The 15,000-nt window shown below is 37.9% G+C and overlaps 2 protein-coding genes across 3 annotated transcripts in view; one reads left to right on the forward strand and one right to left on the reverse strand.

The window, feature by feature from the left end:
- Window positions 1-11,856, reverse strand: part of LOC138019375 (V-type proton ATPase subunit C-like) — a 20,496-nt gene extending 8,640 nt beyond the window's left edge. For both annotated transcript variants that reach the window (XR_011126146.1, XM_068866142.1), the window contains exons 1-7: window positions 11,616-11,856; window positions 9,447-9,514; window positions 6,455-6,540; window positions 5,893-5,987; window positions 4,024-4,115; window positions 1,706-1,804; window positions 477-545 (exon numbers count right to left, since the gene is read on the reverse strand). Coding sequence is in view for 1 of the 2 variants with exons in the window: in XM_068866142.1 (XP_068722243.1) it covers window positions 477-545; window positions 1,706-1,804; window positions 4,024-4,115; window positions 5,893-5,987; window positions 6,455-6,540; window positions 9,447-9,514; window positions 11,616-11,738 (632 nt within the window). In the remaining variant the exon portion in view is untranslated. The remainder of the gene's footprint in view (window positions 1-476; window positions 546-1,705; window positions 1,805-4,023; window positions 4,116-5,892; window positions 5,988-6,454; window positions 6,541-9,446; window positions 9,515-11,615) is intronic.
- A 97-nt stretch (window positions 11,857-11,953) lies between these two features.
- Window positions 11,954-15,000, forward strand: part of LOC138019376 (MOB kinase activator 3B-like) — a 13,377-nt gene continuing 10,330 nt past the window's right edge. The window contains exons 1-5 of the mRNA XM_068866144.1: window positions 11,954-12,110; window positions 12,258-12,323; window positions 12,493-12,577; window positions 13,334-13,427; window positions 14,213-14,276. Of these exons, the coding sequence (XP_068722245.1) occupies window positions 12,039-12,110; window positions 12,258-12,323; window positions 12,493-12,577; window positions 13,334-13,427; window positions 14,213-14,276 (381 nt within the window). The 5' untranslated portion in view covers window positions 11,954-12,038. The remainder of the gene's footprint in view (window positions 12,111-12,257; window positions 12,324-12,492; window positions 12,578-13,333; window positions 13,428-14,212; window positions 14,277-15,000) is intronic.

Genomic DNA, 15,000 nt, shown 5'->3' on the forward strand with positions numbered 1-15,000 from the left:
TAAAATAGTGAGATAATGTAGCACAAAAAGAGAATTTTAACTCGTTTATTGCTGCAATGATTGTAATATTTTCGGGCGCAAATCACACGCAAGTTGCTCGGAGGTGAATAGCAAAGGGGATGTTCAGAGGTCGGGTAGCCAGTCACAGCGTGCCTTCAACGCTATCCACTGTTTTTGTATCATGAATATTATTTTCAGTTTAATTGAATCATAATAATTATATTAATCATACTGATATAGATTCTGAGGTGTACTATAGTTGACTACTTCAATGTAATCTCACACGTGCGAGAAAACCATTTCACAGTTTAATGTTTGAAAGCAAACTATTCTTCAAAGAAAAGAATTAAATGCAAGAATGAAATACAGAACATTTCTTTGTAAACATCATACCTGACAGGTATTAATATTAATTGTTGTACCCAACAAAATTGATAAATCGGTACTTTAACTTTCAGAATAAAGAAATGTCAAACCTGGATGACTCTGGTACAACCATATCAGTTAGTTTCCAGTAGGCCTTCTGCCAATCATTATATAGGGCCCTGAGTTTAAAAGAAAATAGTGTAAAAAAATTGAGTCTTGGAGAAACAGTGTTACATTTATATGAGTGGTGGTTTTATACGGGTAGTATTCAATAGAAAAAAGAACCTCATGACCTTGAAGCCTTAACTCCTTAAATTTCCTTATTTGGATGTAACTTAGCTCGTGCATTTTCCTGCACATGCAGCTTTGATCTTATTTTTGTTCATACATGTATTTGGGCATAAACTTGGTGTCCTAAAATCCCAAGTTTTGTTCCAAGGAAAAGAGTTTCAGGCAACATGCTCCAAGGCCATGTGCTTCTGCATACAAACACTTTATTTAGGTTACAAGTATACATACGTTGCAGGTCATTTTGCTCCTAAGGTTAAAATTGCAAACAAACTAGGTCATTTTGTTTCAACCGTGGTCAATTTGTTTCCACCTAGATCAAGTTGTTTCAGCCTAGGTCAGTTTGGCACAGGTACAAAACACGGATCACAGGTCATTGTTTTACCAATACAGAAACAACCCCAACCGTTTCCAAATGCTAACACTAGGCCTAAAAACTGTTGCTGGGGTCTAATAAGGTTTAAGGTTAGCTTTAATGAATGTTTAGGATTCTACCTGTATTGGTAAAACAATGACCTGTAACCTGTGTTTTGTACCTTTCCCAAATTGACCTAGGTTGACAACTTGATCTATTATGTATGTATGTTGAAAGAAGTTGACCCATGTTGAAACAAAATGACTTAAACGTCAATTGATACTAACCACAAAATAAAAATAAAAATAAAAATAAAAATACCATTGCCCACAAAAGTCATCAGTGCTTTTGATTATTAAATTCTCTGTAAACGGTGTGGTAACATTACTAATTGCCATTTTGCCCTGAGCGACAAAACTCTCCCTTTGCGATATCTGGATCAAGAGACACTATGGAACAAAGATTGTTCTCAAAGGAACAACGCTGTAGCAGAACAAGGCCCTGAAACAATGACAGTGATGTCAAGAATTGACCAATATTTATTACCACAACAGTAGTGTGCTTGCCTTGACAAAACCTCTAGACATTAAAACCGGTAACAATATTCAAAAATATTATTTATGTGAACTGCAGTACTTCTGGAGTAAATAGCCAATATTTTTTTGGAAAGCAAAAGTTGTTCTACATGTAAATTACCTTGGAACAACTACAAGCTGTGTTGTGAGGTATTCAGAGTCTAAAACAAAATCCTCCTTTTTTACAAGTTCTCCTAGATTTCGAGTCAGAAGACTTCCCCTTCATTAGAAAAAGAAAAAGAAATAAAAAAAATTATTGATGACTATGGTCAAAATTGCAGAAGAGCACTGTGCATCTTCCAGTATAATTGCAGGTGGTGCCAAACAGCTTGGACCAAAAGATCTCCTCTATGGTGAGGTACTGTAGCCATGGGATGCTCGCCAGCAGGCTGTCCAGCACTGTTTTGCAACATGAAGTATTGCTGAAACATTGAAGCAGACTGCTGGAAGATTGCCACAGCTCAATGCAGTGAGTCAGGCCTTCTGATAGGGTGCGATTAAAAAATGCAAATTATGCGATTTTTTCAGGGCAGATTGTGCGATTAGAAAGGCCAATTATGCGATAAATAATGTAAATTATGCGATTTTTTTCTCAGCAATTTTAAGCTTGTTTTATACGGTTTCAGGTTAAGGAAAACACTTTTCTGCTGCCCTAAAGACATTTTCAACACAAAGGAACAGTAATTATGTATCTCGATTGACATTAGTTGGGATAAATAAAAGTTGAAAAGTTGAAAGGATACAGCTAACATGCCAAATGAATGACCAAGGTGCTCGTCAACCACGAACTTCCGAAGATGGTCAATCACAATAAGGCCATACCCCCATTTATACGAGAGAAAATAAGCCGCGGCTTTCTCTGGCCGTGGCTTACAGAAGACTCGAATGTTCACCCCGTATAAATGGTACAAAATCTACGTTCACGTCTTTTTCAAGCCGCGGCTTATATTGACCTGGGAATATATATTGGTATAAATAGTTCGTTTTGCGTATTTTGTACACCGTGGCCAGAGTAAGCCACGGCTTATTTTCTCTCGTATAAAAGGCCCTAATATTGCACGACGAGAAAAACATCAGTCCATCGTCCACGTGGAGCGTACCTGTGAGGTACTTTCTTGCTCGATTGTGAGCTGTCAGATCGGGCGGAATGTGGGAACTTCCTTCTTCGTCGAAGAAAAAGCGAGCGTTTTCACAACAAACATATCCATGAGTAAGTTTTTATCAGTTTTCAACGAAAGAAACTACATTTTGCCGAAAAACTTACAACTTCGCTTATTTTTCACAAATCTCTTCTATAAGAGAAGGCAACTGTGTCATTTCAGTGGTGTGTATATAAGGTTACATATTCGCTCTGACGAAGGGCTAACGCTCGAAACGTCAGCTTTTAGAATCTCTGTACGGTGGCCAATTTACATTATCAACTCCGTTGATAAAACCAAATTTTTGTATACTACTTCCCCACCGACGCAGCACCACAGTTTCTTTAGAAACTACCCCTTCATTCGTGTGTATATAAGGGCGTGTTTGTGTTGCACCAATAGAAGGAGACTCGTACCAGGTCCCCGACATGAAAAATAGGGCCTTGAACTTCGATTGTTTACGAAATCGGAGGTGACAAAGGTTTTTCGCCTTTTTCCAAGATAAATCATCTTAAAAATGGCGTATTTATGAAGGAATTTCTAAGAAACGTCTTGATTTATGTTTCGTTTTATGAATCTTGTGCGTCCTTTTGTGAATTACGCGATTTTTCGTGAATTGTGCGATCGGATGCGATTTGAGGTCGATTGTGCGAAATCGCACCATCGCGTAATATCAGAAGGCCTGGTGAGTAGGGCTAAGCTGTTCCTGAGGGTGTTAGCTAATCCCAGATTAAAATTAACCAAATGCTCTTCGACGCTGATATTCTCAGCAAAACTTTACATTTAGAAGAAGTCAATCTTGAAAAACAAAAATAAGAAAAAGAATTCTTTCACCAAAAAGTTGAAACAAAAGTTTATGCTAATCCTGGATTAAGTAAATCAACTTTCGAACAACCGGGCCCTGGCCCAGGCCTCATCAATAATTATTGTTTGCAAAACTGATGGCAGAGATTACTATGCAATATATTTTTTTTAAATTTTTTTTTTTTTTTAATTTGCAACACAACAATACAACAATGTACATAAAGAATAAAATCAACTAACTATGCAAGATTTGAATTAATGAACTATGCCAGATGCCGCTCTCCAACAACACTGAATGGACCAACCACTACACAGCCATGGTCTAGCACTTGACAGAAGCATGCCTATCCTAATTACTTGAATCTGTCTCCATTACAAGTAGAATGACAACTCTACCACTAAAGCTTTTGATAAATGTACATGTGAGTAAATATCCTAAGAATTCTTCAAGTTTTGCATACTGAATTAGGGATAGTAAAATTTAATGATAACTCACGTGGCTTTTCTTTCCAAAGTAGCAAGGTTTCCTCTGATGGTGTTATATGCTGATGACTTGGTCTTGAGGTCATGCTCAATCTGATTTACTTGCTACAATAAATTGGAAAGTTCCATCATTTAATAACAGTTAACCCATCGACTTCCAGGGATTCCCCATTGATGAGTAAAATCGTCTGGCGTTAATAAAATAAATCTGGCCGGTTTAGGCCAGTTTGGGCATCAAAGGGTTAACTCTGTTACCAGCAATAGACCCTATGCAAAAATGGCTGCCTTTAAATTATTCTTTTGTTCATATTCAAAATAGCCCAACTAACCTTGTTCGGGATAACAAATTCTTTAGAATTTTTGTCTCAAAAACGAGGTTAGTTGGGCTATTTTGAATATGAACAAAAGAATAATTTAAAGGCAGCCATTTTTGCATAGGGTCTATAACTTGTTAAAACGGTAACAAAATGTTGTATTCAAGACTTCTGATATCGATAATTCATGAAAAGCAGGGATTTCATTACCCCTTTCCCTCCTAAGAGTAGGGACTTTAAGATCTATGACGGCAACATAGACGAAAAAGTCACCTCAAATAATAGCTTTGCTACATCATAAATTATTTGAGCCTTTTGCAATTATTCCACTGCGTTCGCATCATTCAATGCAGGCGAAGTATCCTCAAAATAAATTGGTAAGAGCGGTTTCAGAGTAAAAATATACACTTTGTAGAATTAAAGGTTTGCATTTTGTACGCTCCCAATAAAACCTCAAATTTGGTGATTTCATGTTGTCTTCATGCAGGGTACCAGAAAAAATGCATGTCGCGCATGCAGCATGATTATTTTTCCTCTTTTAACCAATGATATTCTTGTTTTGTGGCATTTTTGTTCACAACCACGTTGTAGATTTTAAAGTCCCTGGTGTCATTAAAAGATTTTATGCTGTGTAATGTAAGACACTTCATCCACCAAAGGGGGCTGGTTCACAGGTGACAGACTACTTAGGACTGGGCACAGAATAAATTATTGACCTGTTGTTAAGATACCCTTTGCACTTTTTTTTTTAAATCATCTCTACTTTCTTTTGCTGAAAATGATGACAATGCCTGACTGAAAAACCCAGCACAAAACCTTAATGAACCCCCAGAAATGACATTTTCAAGATGGGTGAAGTTCTAAAGGACTCAATGTTTTAACAATGTGAATGAAATTAATCATCAAAGTCAAAAAAATTATCTCTGTCACTTTAGTCTGTAGACCATTAATAAGTACTTTTGTTATTGACTACACTGTCTCAGATACTGAACTCCAAACTAAAGCAAGATCAGTACCAAGACCTTAATTTCGATTCACTAAAATTGAGCCTTAGATAAAAGACATCACCTCGGGGCTCACACAAATCCTTAAGTCATTCCACAGGGCCTGGAAATCACCTATTTAAGCTGTATTTTTATCTCGAAATTGGACACTAGTGAGTGGAGACTGATGACGTTTATTTATCCTGTTGTCTTTGAAACAAGCAATAAAAGCAAAGTGTTTTGATCAGGGATATCACTAGTACTAACTAAAGCTGGTCAACTCAATAAGCAACCCAGCTCATATTCGGACAAGGAAATTTGAATGAGCCTCAAAAATGCCTTCAATTTTTTTGTGATTCAGTTTCTCTTCCACCCAAATACATTTTTATTGGCCAGTTGGTGCCAAGCAACATCCCTGGTTTTGTTCCATCTTTTGTAAACTTGTCATACAGTGTACGCGTGTATGTCTGTGGGGTTTTTTGCCAAATTGATATTAGCCACTTTGGTTAAGTATGATAACATGAATTCTGAAGTGCTTGTTTGAGAAAACTGATAATGACTGAAATAGTTACGGTATTGTTGTACCTTACTGATGATCTCTGTCAAATTCCTAAGCGACTGCTTGATTGGATATTTGGCAGAATCCCACTGAAACTTGGTGACAAAGCTTGGCAGATCCTCTGTGGAAAAAAGGGCACATTAAAAAAATGTACAAATTGAATACTACAAGTATTCACCACAACAAAAAGTGAAAACTAACAGGCTCTGGAACTACAGTATCTGTCCCTATAAGAATGACTGTGTTACATGTAATTGCTGTTAGTAGTCATTATAACGACGATAATGAAACTACATGTACTATGGGGACAAGAATGAACATTTTGATTATTGCTGTCAGAATAAAATTGTATCCTCAGCTGTTTAGTTTTTACTGTACTAAGTAGTTTTCAATATTATCGCCAAATTGAATTATTGTATTATTCCATTCTCTGTATAATAATTTATAACTTTATGTAAAATTAAATGGTTGGTTACTGTTGAATGTTGTGTGGGATGATCTTAAGATGTACATAACTTTGAAATTACACATGAATCACTTTAACTGCCTCAATTGACAAAGTACAAAATTATTTAAATTTGTACTTACGCCCATTTGCAAGCAGGTTTTCCATGACTCTGTCTTGGTGTTCCTCCAACACATCTACCATGTAGTGCGCCAACTTGCGTGTTACACTGCGAAAGCAAGTACATGTTGTGAAACAATCAGGCATAAATTAAACTATCCTTAACTTTAGTTAACGTAAATAAATATTAAAGTGGTACATACATGCAGAAAAGGAAACAAGACAAACTAATTTAATGTAACTAAGACAGATTCAAACTAATGCAGAATGAGATCATTGGCACTAAAAGAAATAAATCATTTTTGTGGGGATGAAATTAAATTACAATGTAATAATGATGGAAGTAAATTAATAATTATTATATACTTCAATGATGTAAAACTATCATGGTACGTAAATTGGCATCTTTTTACAAATTATGCGCACCTAAGAAGAGTGAAAACTTAAATAACATGTACACAAAGGATGGCAATTGTGGGATCAATACCACAGCATTTAAAATGAAAGTATATCTAATCTACCACTGCTAGTGCAGTATGAAGGCTGCCCACCTTTACGACCTTGTGTAGGAGCTCATGGGCTGGACTGCGATTATTACTGTAACAGCCATAGAGGAAATAGGAGGGAAAGGGGGAGGGAGGAGGGGAAAGGGGGGGAGATGTTACTGCTTGTTTGTTTGTTTAAGCAGGTTGAAGTTTTGGCAGCTATTCAGCTGATGTGGACCTGCTATACCCACCCACCCATTTACACACAGAGGACAGCCACAACACCGGGAACTTCATCCCCTACTCTTCTCGAATAGTGTGTAGGTTCTTTAACGTCCCACAGGGAACTAATGAACATGGAAGTTACTTGTGAGACGGGACCTCCGGCTATGTGTACATGTTATTTATGGTTTTATGGGTATGGGCTGACAATAAAGGCCCGCAAACTTCCAAAGCGTCCTCCCACCACTTAGTTGAGACAGTTTTGAACCAAATTAACATAAGTGTGTCCATGTCAAATTAATAGAAAAGCCTAGCATCTGAACAGACGCATGTTCTAAATATCCACTAAAAAAAGGAATAAATCTCTCAAATTTGGCTAACCTTTGCCAAAGCAAATCTGAGTTTCTTCCAGCAATACACCCAGAAAATCCATCTTTACAAAAGCCCTACATTGTACTTACGGAAATGGGCCCACATAAGAAGAGACAAAAATTTCTAACCCAAGGGTTGGAATTGAACCTTTGACCTTCAGATCACTGTTATCTACCAACTGAGCTTCACGGCTGGGTGGGAAGAGGCCGAGGATTTTTGTAGAGCTCAAGCCTACATGTAACTCTCAGCCTTCTCAAAATGTTTTTGGGGAGCAGGTTATAAGGAAAGTGGAGACGGTTTTGGTGCCAAAGCCACCCAAGCGAGTGCCCAAAGGGTGCAAGCTACATGTAGGCACGTTCCCCTAGGAAATTTTTGAAATTTAGACACTGACAGATGCAATTTAGTGCAATCTGGGGGATTTAAAGTGACAAAATTTCACATATGGATTTGACACTTGCACGGTACATGTATGTGATAAGAAATACTGGAATGTTACTTAAATAAACATTTCACATGCACCACGCAAAAAAATATTGCAGACGCAAATTTGTACGTCAAACAAGCATTTTTTCAAGCCTTTATATCATCTTCAGTGACTTTACTTTAGAGCTAAAATTGTGTTGTCTGGTTTTTTTTTCCGTCTCACCTGTCGTAATAAAAATAAGACATTTTCTGACTAGAGGGAGACGGCAAACTTTCTGAGGAGGTGGCTCATTAAGCTGTTGACCGGCTGGTTTTGAGAAGGCTCAACTCTATGCAATAATATTATTGTTCAGGTACATATACAGCTGTTTCGAGAAAGGTTGTCCAAAAGAAGCGTAAGAGCGTTCGCAACAATGCCGAAAGGTAGTATGGGACAGTATGCAATAATTGTAGTTTACGCCCAGAATCGAAGATGCCACGCCCATATAGTGAAGATCTGCAATGGCGAGCTATTTGGATGAAAGAGTTCTTACGATAAATTATAGCGTTGACGAAGTGGCAGGACGGTGACAGACTTACGTTGAAGCTCTCTCCTGCCATCAAGCTACCAAAACACGTCCAAAAACAAAAGGGTTCATTGGCAAAAATGACGGCTCTGCACGTGCGCCACGATTTTTGGTGCATTTCTCAAACTGTCTCTGCGAAACATGACATAAAATAAGTAAGATTTAAGTTATCAGAATCTTGCTTTCTCTGTGAATCATAACCCTTTGTTACTAATTCATGGCCTGGATCATTTGACTAAATTTTGAAACTCTCTCATATCTCAATGTCAGTTACAAGACATGAGCATGCCTTTCTAGGTGACGTTTTTGATAGCATTGCCGTCATGTTTTCGTTGACTCATACTAATAGTTTACCATAATGCCTTTCAGCATTGTCGCATACCCTTTTATGCTTCTTTTGGACAACCTTTCTCAAAACAGCTGTATGCAGTAATGTACATGTAAGTACACTGGAGAGCTACAGTAATAATATACTAATAGTAATAATAATAATAATAATAATATTATTATTATTATTATTATTATTATTATTATTATTATTATTATTATTATTATTATTATTATTATTATTAGAGTGGTTTTCAATTGAGTGCTGAAAGCAATTAGATAATAATAATTACTTTGGTTTTGCGGGGCTCCATTAAGACCATTGACACCTATAAGTAGGGGTGAGACTTAACAGATTTTACTCTGCCTAATGCCAGATGATTTTGCTCATCAACTGGGAGCCTCCCGGGGTGACTGATCATGAGGAGTGAATGCATTAATCATGCCATTATTTAGTGCTCCCTAATCAACTAACCATTCCAGTATTTCTTCAAGAGTTGTCTGACATAGCGCTTATTACATGAATCTCTCTAGAGTGGCCCATTTACAGATGTTATAAATGGTTATTACAACTTGAATTATTGGGTTGAAAGCTTTTCGGTCTTTTCTGTTCTACCTACCTCTCAACAAAGGCATCTAATTTTCCAAGATCATCAGACAATCCAACAAGTGTATCCAATGTCCCTACCTATGACAAATTTACAGGTCTTATTCAACGGTTTATCATGCAATACTAACCAATACTTTAGGAAATAATTAATTGGTAGAATGTCTGTGTGAAAATAAAAATACTGTTAGACCATTGATGATAAGAAGAGATTATTCTTTGTGTGCATTGGAGCCCACTCCCAGAGGAAAATTACCTTTTGTTCGATTCCTCTCCTTCTTGTTTATGCATCAGTCAATTCCAGCAGTGCCCATCCCCCCCCGGGGGCTAACCCCCACGCATTAGCATTTTTTTTAAAATGGGCAAATTCCCCGGGGTGGGGACACATAAGCTGTCTAAATGCCCCGGGGTGGGGACGAAGAAAGAGGGCAAATGCCACGCCCCCGGGATCGTCACCTTCCAACACTTCTGCAGTTTTTTTCTTAAAATCAGTGAATAAAACGGTCAACTGTTCAGTATTTTTATGCAACGGTATTAAGCTCGCAAGATTTGTCTTGAAGATCGCATCATTTGAATTTGCAAACCTTCTGTATTTTAACTCCACTTTCATGAATTTAAAAATTGCTACGCTACAATCTTGGACAAAACCTGTTGAGACAAAGCAACAGTTTTGGTACTCCAGCAACTTATCCAAACGTTCAGCTTAAAAGCCGCCCTTTCCCCTCCCCCCAAACTCAATGTTGCCTTATCTTGGTCGGAAATATGCTGTAGAACATAATTATGACAACACTCAGCAACATTGACTGAGGGGGAAGGGCAGTGGGAAGGGGGGAGTAGGTAGGGGTGTGTCAAAATGGAGGTGAATTTGTGTCACTGTCTCAACAGTTTTGTCCGAGATTGTAGTTTGAATGCAAAATGCGAAGTAGTCGTGTTTACGCAGTCTTCACGTCAGTGATTGTTTTGTGATATTAGTTCACCTTGTCGCTTTTATATATTCATATGCTTACAAGTATAAATGAAGAAATTACAAAATTGAGAAAGGTAAAGGGTAAAGTCTGCTACGAGCCTAGAAGGCCCAACAGGCCGGCGCTTATCTCCGATTTCTGTAGCATGAAGCAACTAGGAGTATTTCTATTCCCCCCTGGATGGGATGCTAGTCCATTGCAGGGTTACCCCCAGCATTAGATTCGCCGGTACCCATTTATACACCTGGGTGGAGAGAGGCACCGTGAGTCTAAAGTGTCTTGTCCAAGAACACAACACAATAGGATCGTTTATACGAGAGAAAACAAGCCACGGCTTACTCTGGGTGCGGAGTACATAATACGCGAAAGGAACTATTTATACGAGTATAAACTCCCAGGCCAGGATAAGCGGCTTTAGAAAGCCGTGAACGTAGATTTTGTACCATTTATATGGGGTGTTCGTGTCTTATGTAAGCCGCAGCTTGTTTTCTCTCGTATAAACGGCCCCAATGTCCCCGGCCAGGACCCAAACGCAGACTACTTGACCCGGAGTCGAGCACAATGACAATGAGGCCACCGTGCATCCCATCAAAAATTGAGAAAACATACCTTTAAAAACATCCACAAGTTTTTTGAGTCCGTGACGGACAAGCCAGTCTTTAACAAAGGCCTCGTCTTTTCCAATAAACTCTTCCATGTTAATTTGAAAACATGTGTCAAATGCCCGGGGGTCGCCCCAGGGTAGGCTAATGCCCAGTCCCCGGGACGCAATAAAATTGTGAATGCCCCATCCCCGGGACTGACAACTTGAGCAAATGCCCCACGGTTGCCCGGGGGGGGGGGGGGGAGATGGGCACCGCTGGAATTGATTGATGCATTATAAAACGATCTATCCACTGAAAATTCAGAAGGGGAGGAGATCATAATGAGAAAAAGGGTTTGCAAAAAGTGAAGGACGCTAAATTAAGAGATGGTCATGCCAAAACTCTTTTCACGAGAAGGAGGTTGTATAAAGATCGTCTTCTCCAACAGAATGGGTAAATCATGGTGGGTACATGGTATAAGATCACTTCTCAAATTAATTTAACTGAGCTGAGATTTTAGACAAAAATCACGCAGGAAAAAACTCACATCTAAGAAGAGAACATGGTCGTATCTCTGCTCAGATAAATCCCTGAAACCTTAACACCAATTTAAGATCATATTTCAAGCATTACCTTTAGTTCTGGGAGGTGGAGTTGAAATACAGGTGAGAGGCCTGTCATTCGTCCCTTCAGGCTTATGTACGTTTGTTGTGGGGTCTTGTCGCCCGGGGCCGAAATCAGCCAATACTCTGACATCCTCCACAGACGTTTTTTCAGAAATGGAAAAAATGAAAGCTACAAAACTACAATACTTTCACTCGGATTTCTCCATACAGAGTTTTTCGTGTAACAGATTTGGGTTTTTTTCGCGCATGACTGTCACGTTGCCAAACACTAGTTCCCAGGGCCCCAGATTGAAAAGGACCGTGGTAGTATTGGGGATAGTTGACATGACATATTGCAGTCGGGCGATTTCGTCGACAGCCATCGGAATCATTTCGTGACTCCCTCATTTTGCCTTTATTTGGATATGTAGTTGTGGAGGACTTCCGTTCCATGAGAAAATCCAAGGGATTTCATCGCCCGATGGCCGCCAAGGGGCTTTCATCTTTCTTTCAGAAGGACAAGGTAGTCGGCAGGATGAATATCGGTTCTTTTAGTTGCAAGAGTTATTCGATAATTTAGCTGTGTATCGAAGGTTGAGATAGCTCGCCAGAGAATACGTTTTGTAAGCTTTTTCAGTTAGTAATATTGTTCCTCTTGGTCTTCTATCAGACATTTCGTCCAAAGCGAAAGTATGAAGATGGAACGATGCGCTACGAGCTTCACAAACAGTCAAAGGTGAGCAATGTCACCGTATTTAGAGAAACGTTTAGCTCAAGCTAGAGGTTTCCCTCATGATTATGTTTATTCATCAGTAAACCACAAATCGAACGCGGTGATATTTAACTAAACTCAGCGTGCGACTGAAGCTCACATTGATTCAATCTATTTCTTTTTCCTTCTCGAGGCCTCGCTTCATGCTGGAATAGATCTTAAGGAATGTGTCAAATTACCGAAGGATCAAGACTTCATGGACTGGGTTGCAGTGCATGGTATCTATTATCTAAGTTTCAATCTAATATTTATTAATAACATATTGGAGTACACTTGGTCCAGTAAATGTCCTGTACTTATAAACATTTAGCGCTTGTGTTTTGCATGAAATTAAAATGATGAAAATGGGAGTATCCCACAAGTTTCACGATTTATTTTTGCAGATAAGTCATCCAGTATTTTATCACTTTAATTAAGAACGCTGCAGCTGGGCACAGCATTGAAGAACAATACAGCTTTGTCACATGTCATTTCTTTACCGAAATTGGGAGGCATATCTCATAACAACCACGAACAGCTTGGGATTTTTAATTTGTGTGCACAGGCATGGTTGGAAAAAAAAACAGACAAAATGTGGACAATTAAGATTTTTTAGTCGGTGCTTTTTCTCCTTTATTATCCCTACAAATAGCGAAATGCCATTCGAATTTTACTTCCTTATAATGGTAATGCCATCTTAGAACCTAAGTGATCGTAGTTTAGAGGATATTTTCCACCAGCTGAAGGGTCAACAAGAGAGGGCGGGATCCCAGACTTCATCTTACTTCCTACTTTGGTGAAGGAAAGGATGTTTCAGACTTTCTTTCAAGGATTCTAAACCTTCTGTACCTCCATAATGTTAAGAAGAGTTGAGCTTCAATTTAATTACACAATGTATCACTAAAAAAGAAGAGTCTAATGTTTAGACTGTGTAATGATGTTTTTCAGACCAGGTGAACAAGAGAGTTTAAGCAATCGTTTTTCTTTTTTTTTAGTTGTGGACTTTTACAATCGCATTAACTTGATAGTTGGAGGAATTCAAGATGTCTGCACTGAAGAGAGTTGTCCTACAATGTCTGGAGGAAAGAGGTTATTATATGAAAATAATACTGAATTGTGTGTGAGAGATAAGGTGAAAAAATAATTTTCTTTCTTCAAATTGAAATCTTTTGAATTAAAAAGCCGTCATCACTTAATATTGTAAAGGCGCAAAAAATAATATTAATATTATAGTACCTTGAGTATGTGCTGGTTTTTGTTTACGATATCTTCAACAACACTTTAATATTGTCTCACCATTGATCAAGAATATTGAACCTCTTGTCATGAAGGAATTCTGGATTTGGAAGTCATTTTCAAAATTATTGTCAGGGACACAAAAAGTAGAGCATTGTCCAAGGAGAGGTGTGGCTTGTCTTTAGGAACAAGACTCTTCTCATGGATGAAACAAGACAATTTTGTGCTTTTAATGTTGCATAATTTTTTTACTACAAAGTCTTCAAAGGGTTTCACTAAATTGGATGGGCTGAAAGTTGATTGTTCTAATTAAGCTCGCCCCGTGAGTGCCTAAACCTCTGTTCATGTTGATTTTGGCTGTTGCACTTTTACACATGACTGTTTCGTGTCATCATTTCATTTTCTCAGACAAAAATACCTTTGGTAGAAAAAAAAACAAGTAGAAGTAGTTTGCATATCTTGCCATCTGGGAGTCTTGTATGTCACAGTAGTTGCCATTATTAAAGGTTGTAACTCCTTGATCAACCTGAAATTTAATCACCTCCTGTGATTGTTTATGACTAGAGGAACTGTTGATGAAATCAGTTAAATAGGAAACTGAAGGCAATCTCCTTTCATTTTGTTACTGTTTCTTCAAGGTATGAATATCATTGGTGTGATAAAGGCAAATACAAGAAGCCAACTTCAGTTCCAGCTATTGAGGTAAAAAGCCATCTTATCATAAAGCTCAATACACACATTTTCATTAAAAAGTGACCGTGTCTTACAAGGTTTTAAAGGTAAAATGGACGTCGGGAAGCAGTCTTATTTTTCATAATAAAAAAATTATTGAAAAGAGGAACCAGTCTACTAAAAATAACGATGATTGTTAATTATTATTATTATTATTATTATTATTATTATTATTATTATTATTATTATTATTTATATTATCATCATCATCAACTAAATTACATGTAATAGTTATAAATAAGTTTACTTAAGTTTCAATATTGTATTTAGTGCTGGGGCAGACACTGTAGAGAAATTAAATCAACTTGTGTCAAAATTTTAGCCTGGTTTTTGAGGAGAGGGGAAAACCTAAGTACCCCTGAGAAAAATCTCTTGGACCAGAGTAGAGAACTAGCAAACTCAACCCACATGTACATGTACATGTAATGTATCAAGAAAATCTGTTTCAAGTAAAAAAACCAGCATTTTCCTTCATTTGTCGAATTATCCTTGAGAAACATTCTCCCAACTCCCCTCATGTTTTGATGATGCTATGGAAACACAGAAAACATCCTCTATTGCTTAAGGACGTTCGCGCCCATTGCTACTGCACATTTTTTCGCGCATGTCACGCACACGTCATGCATCGCAGACCACAAAGGTAAACACGATGCTAAAGGTGCAAACATTTTCCACAAGAATGGAACGTGAAAGC

Source organism: Montipora capricornis, chromosome 10 (assembly GCF_036669925.1).
Source record: "Montipora capricornis isolate CH-2021 chromosome 10, ASM3666992v2, whole genome shotgun sequence".
Taxonomy (NCBI): Eukaryota; Metazoa; Cnidaria; class Anthozoa; order Scleractinia; family Acroporidae; genus Montipora; species Montipora capricornis.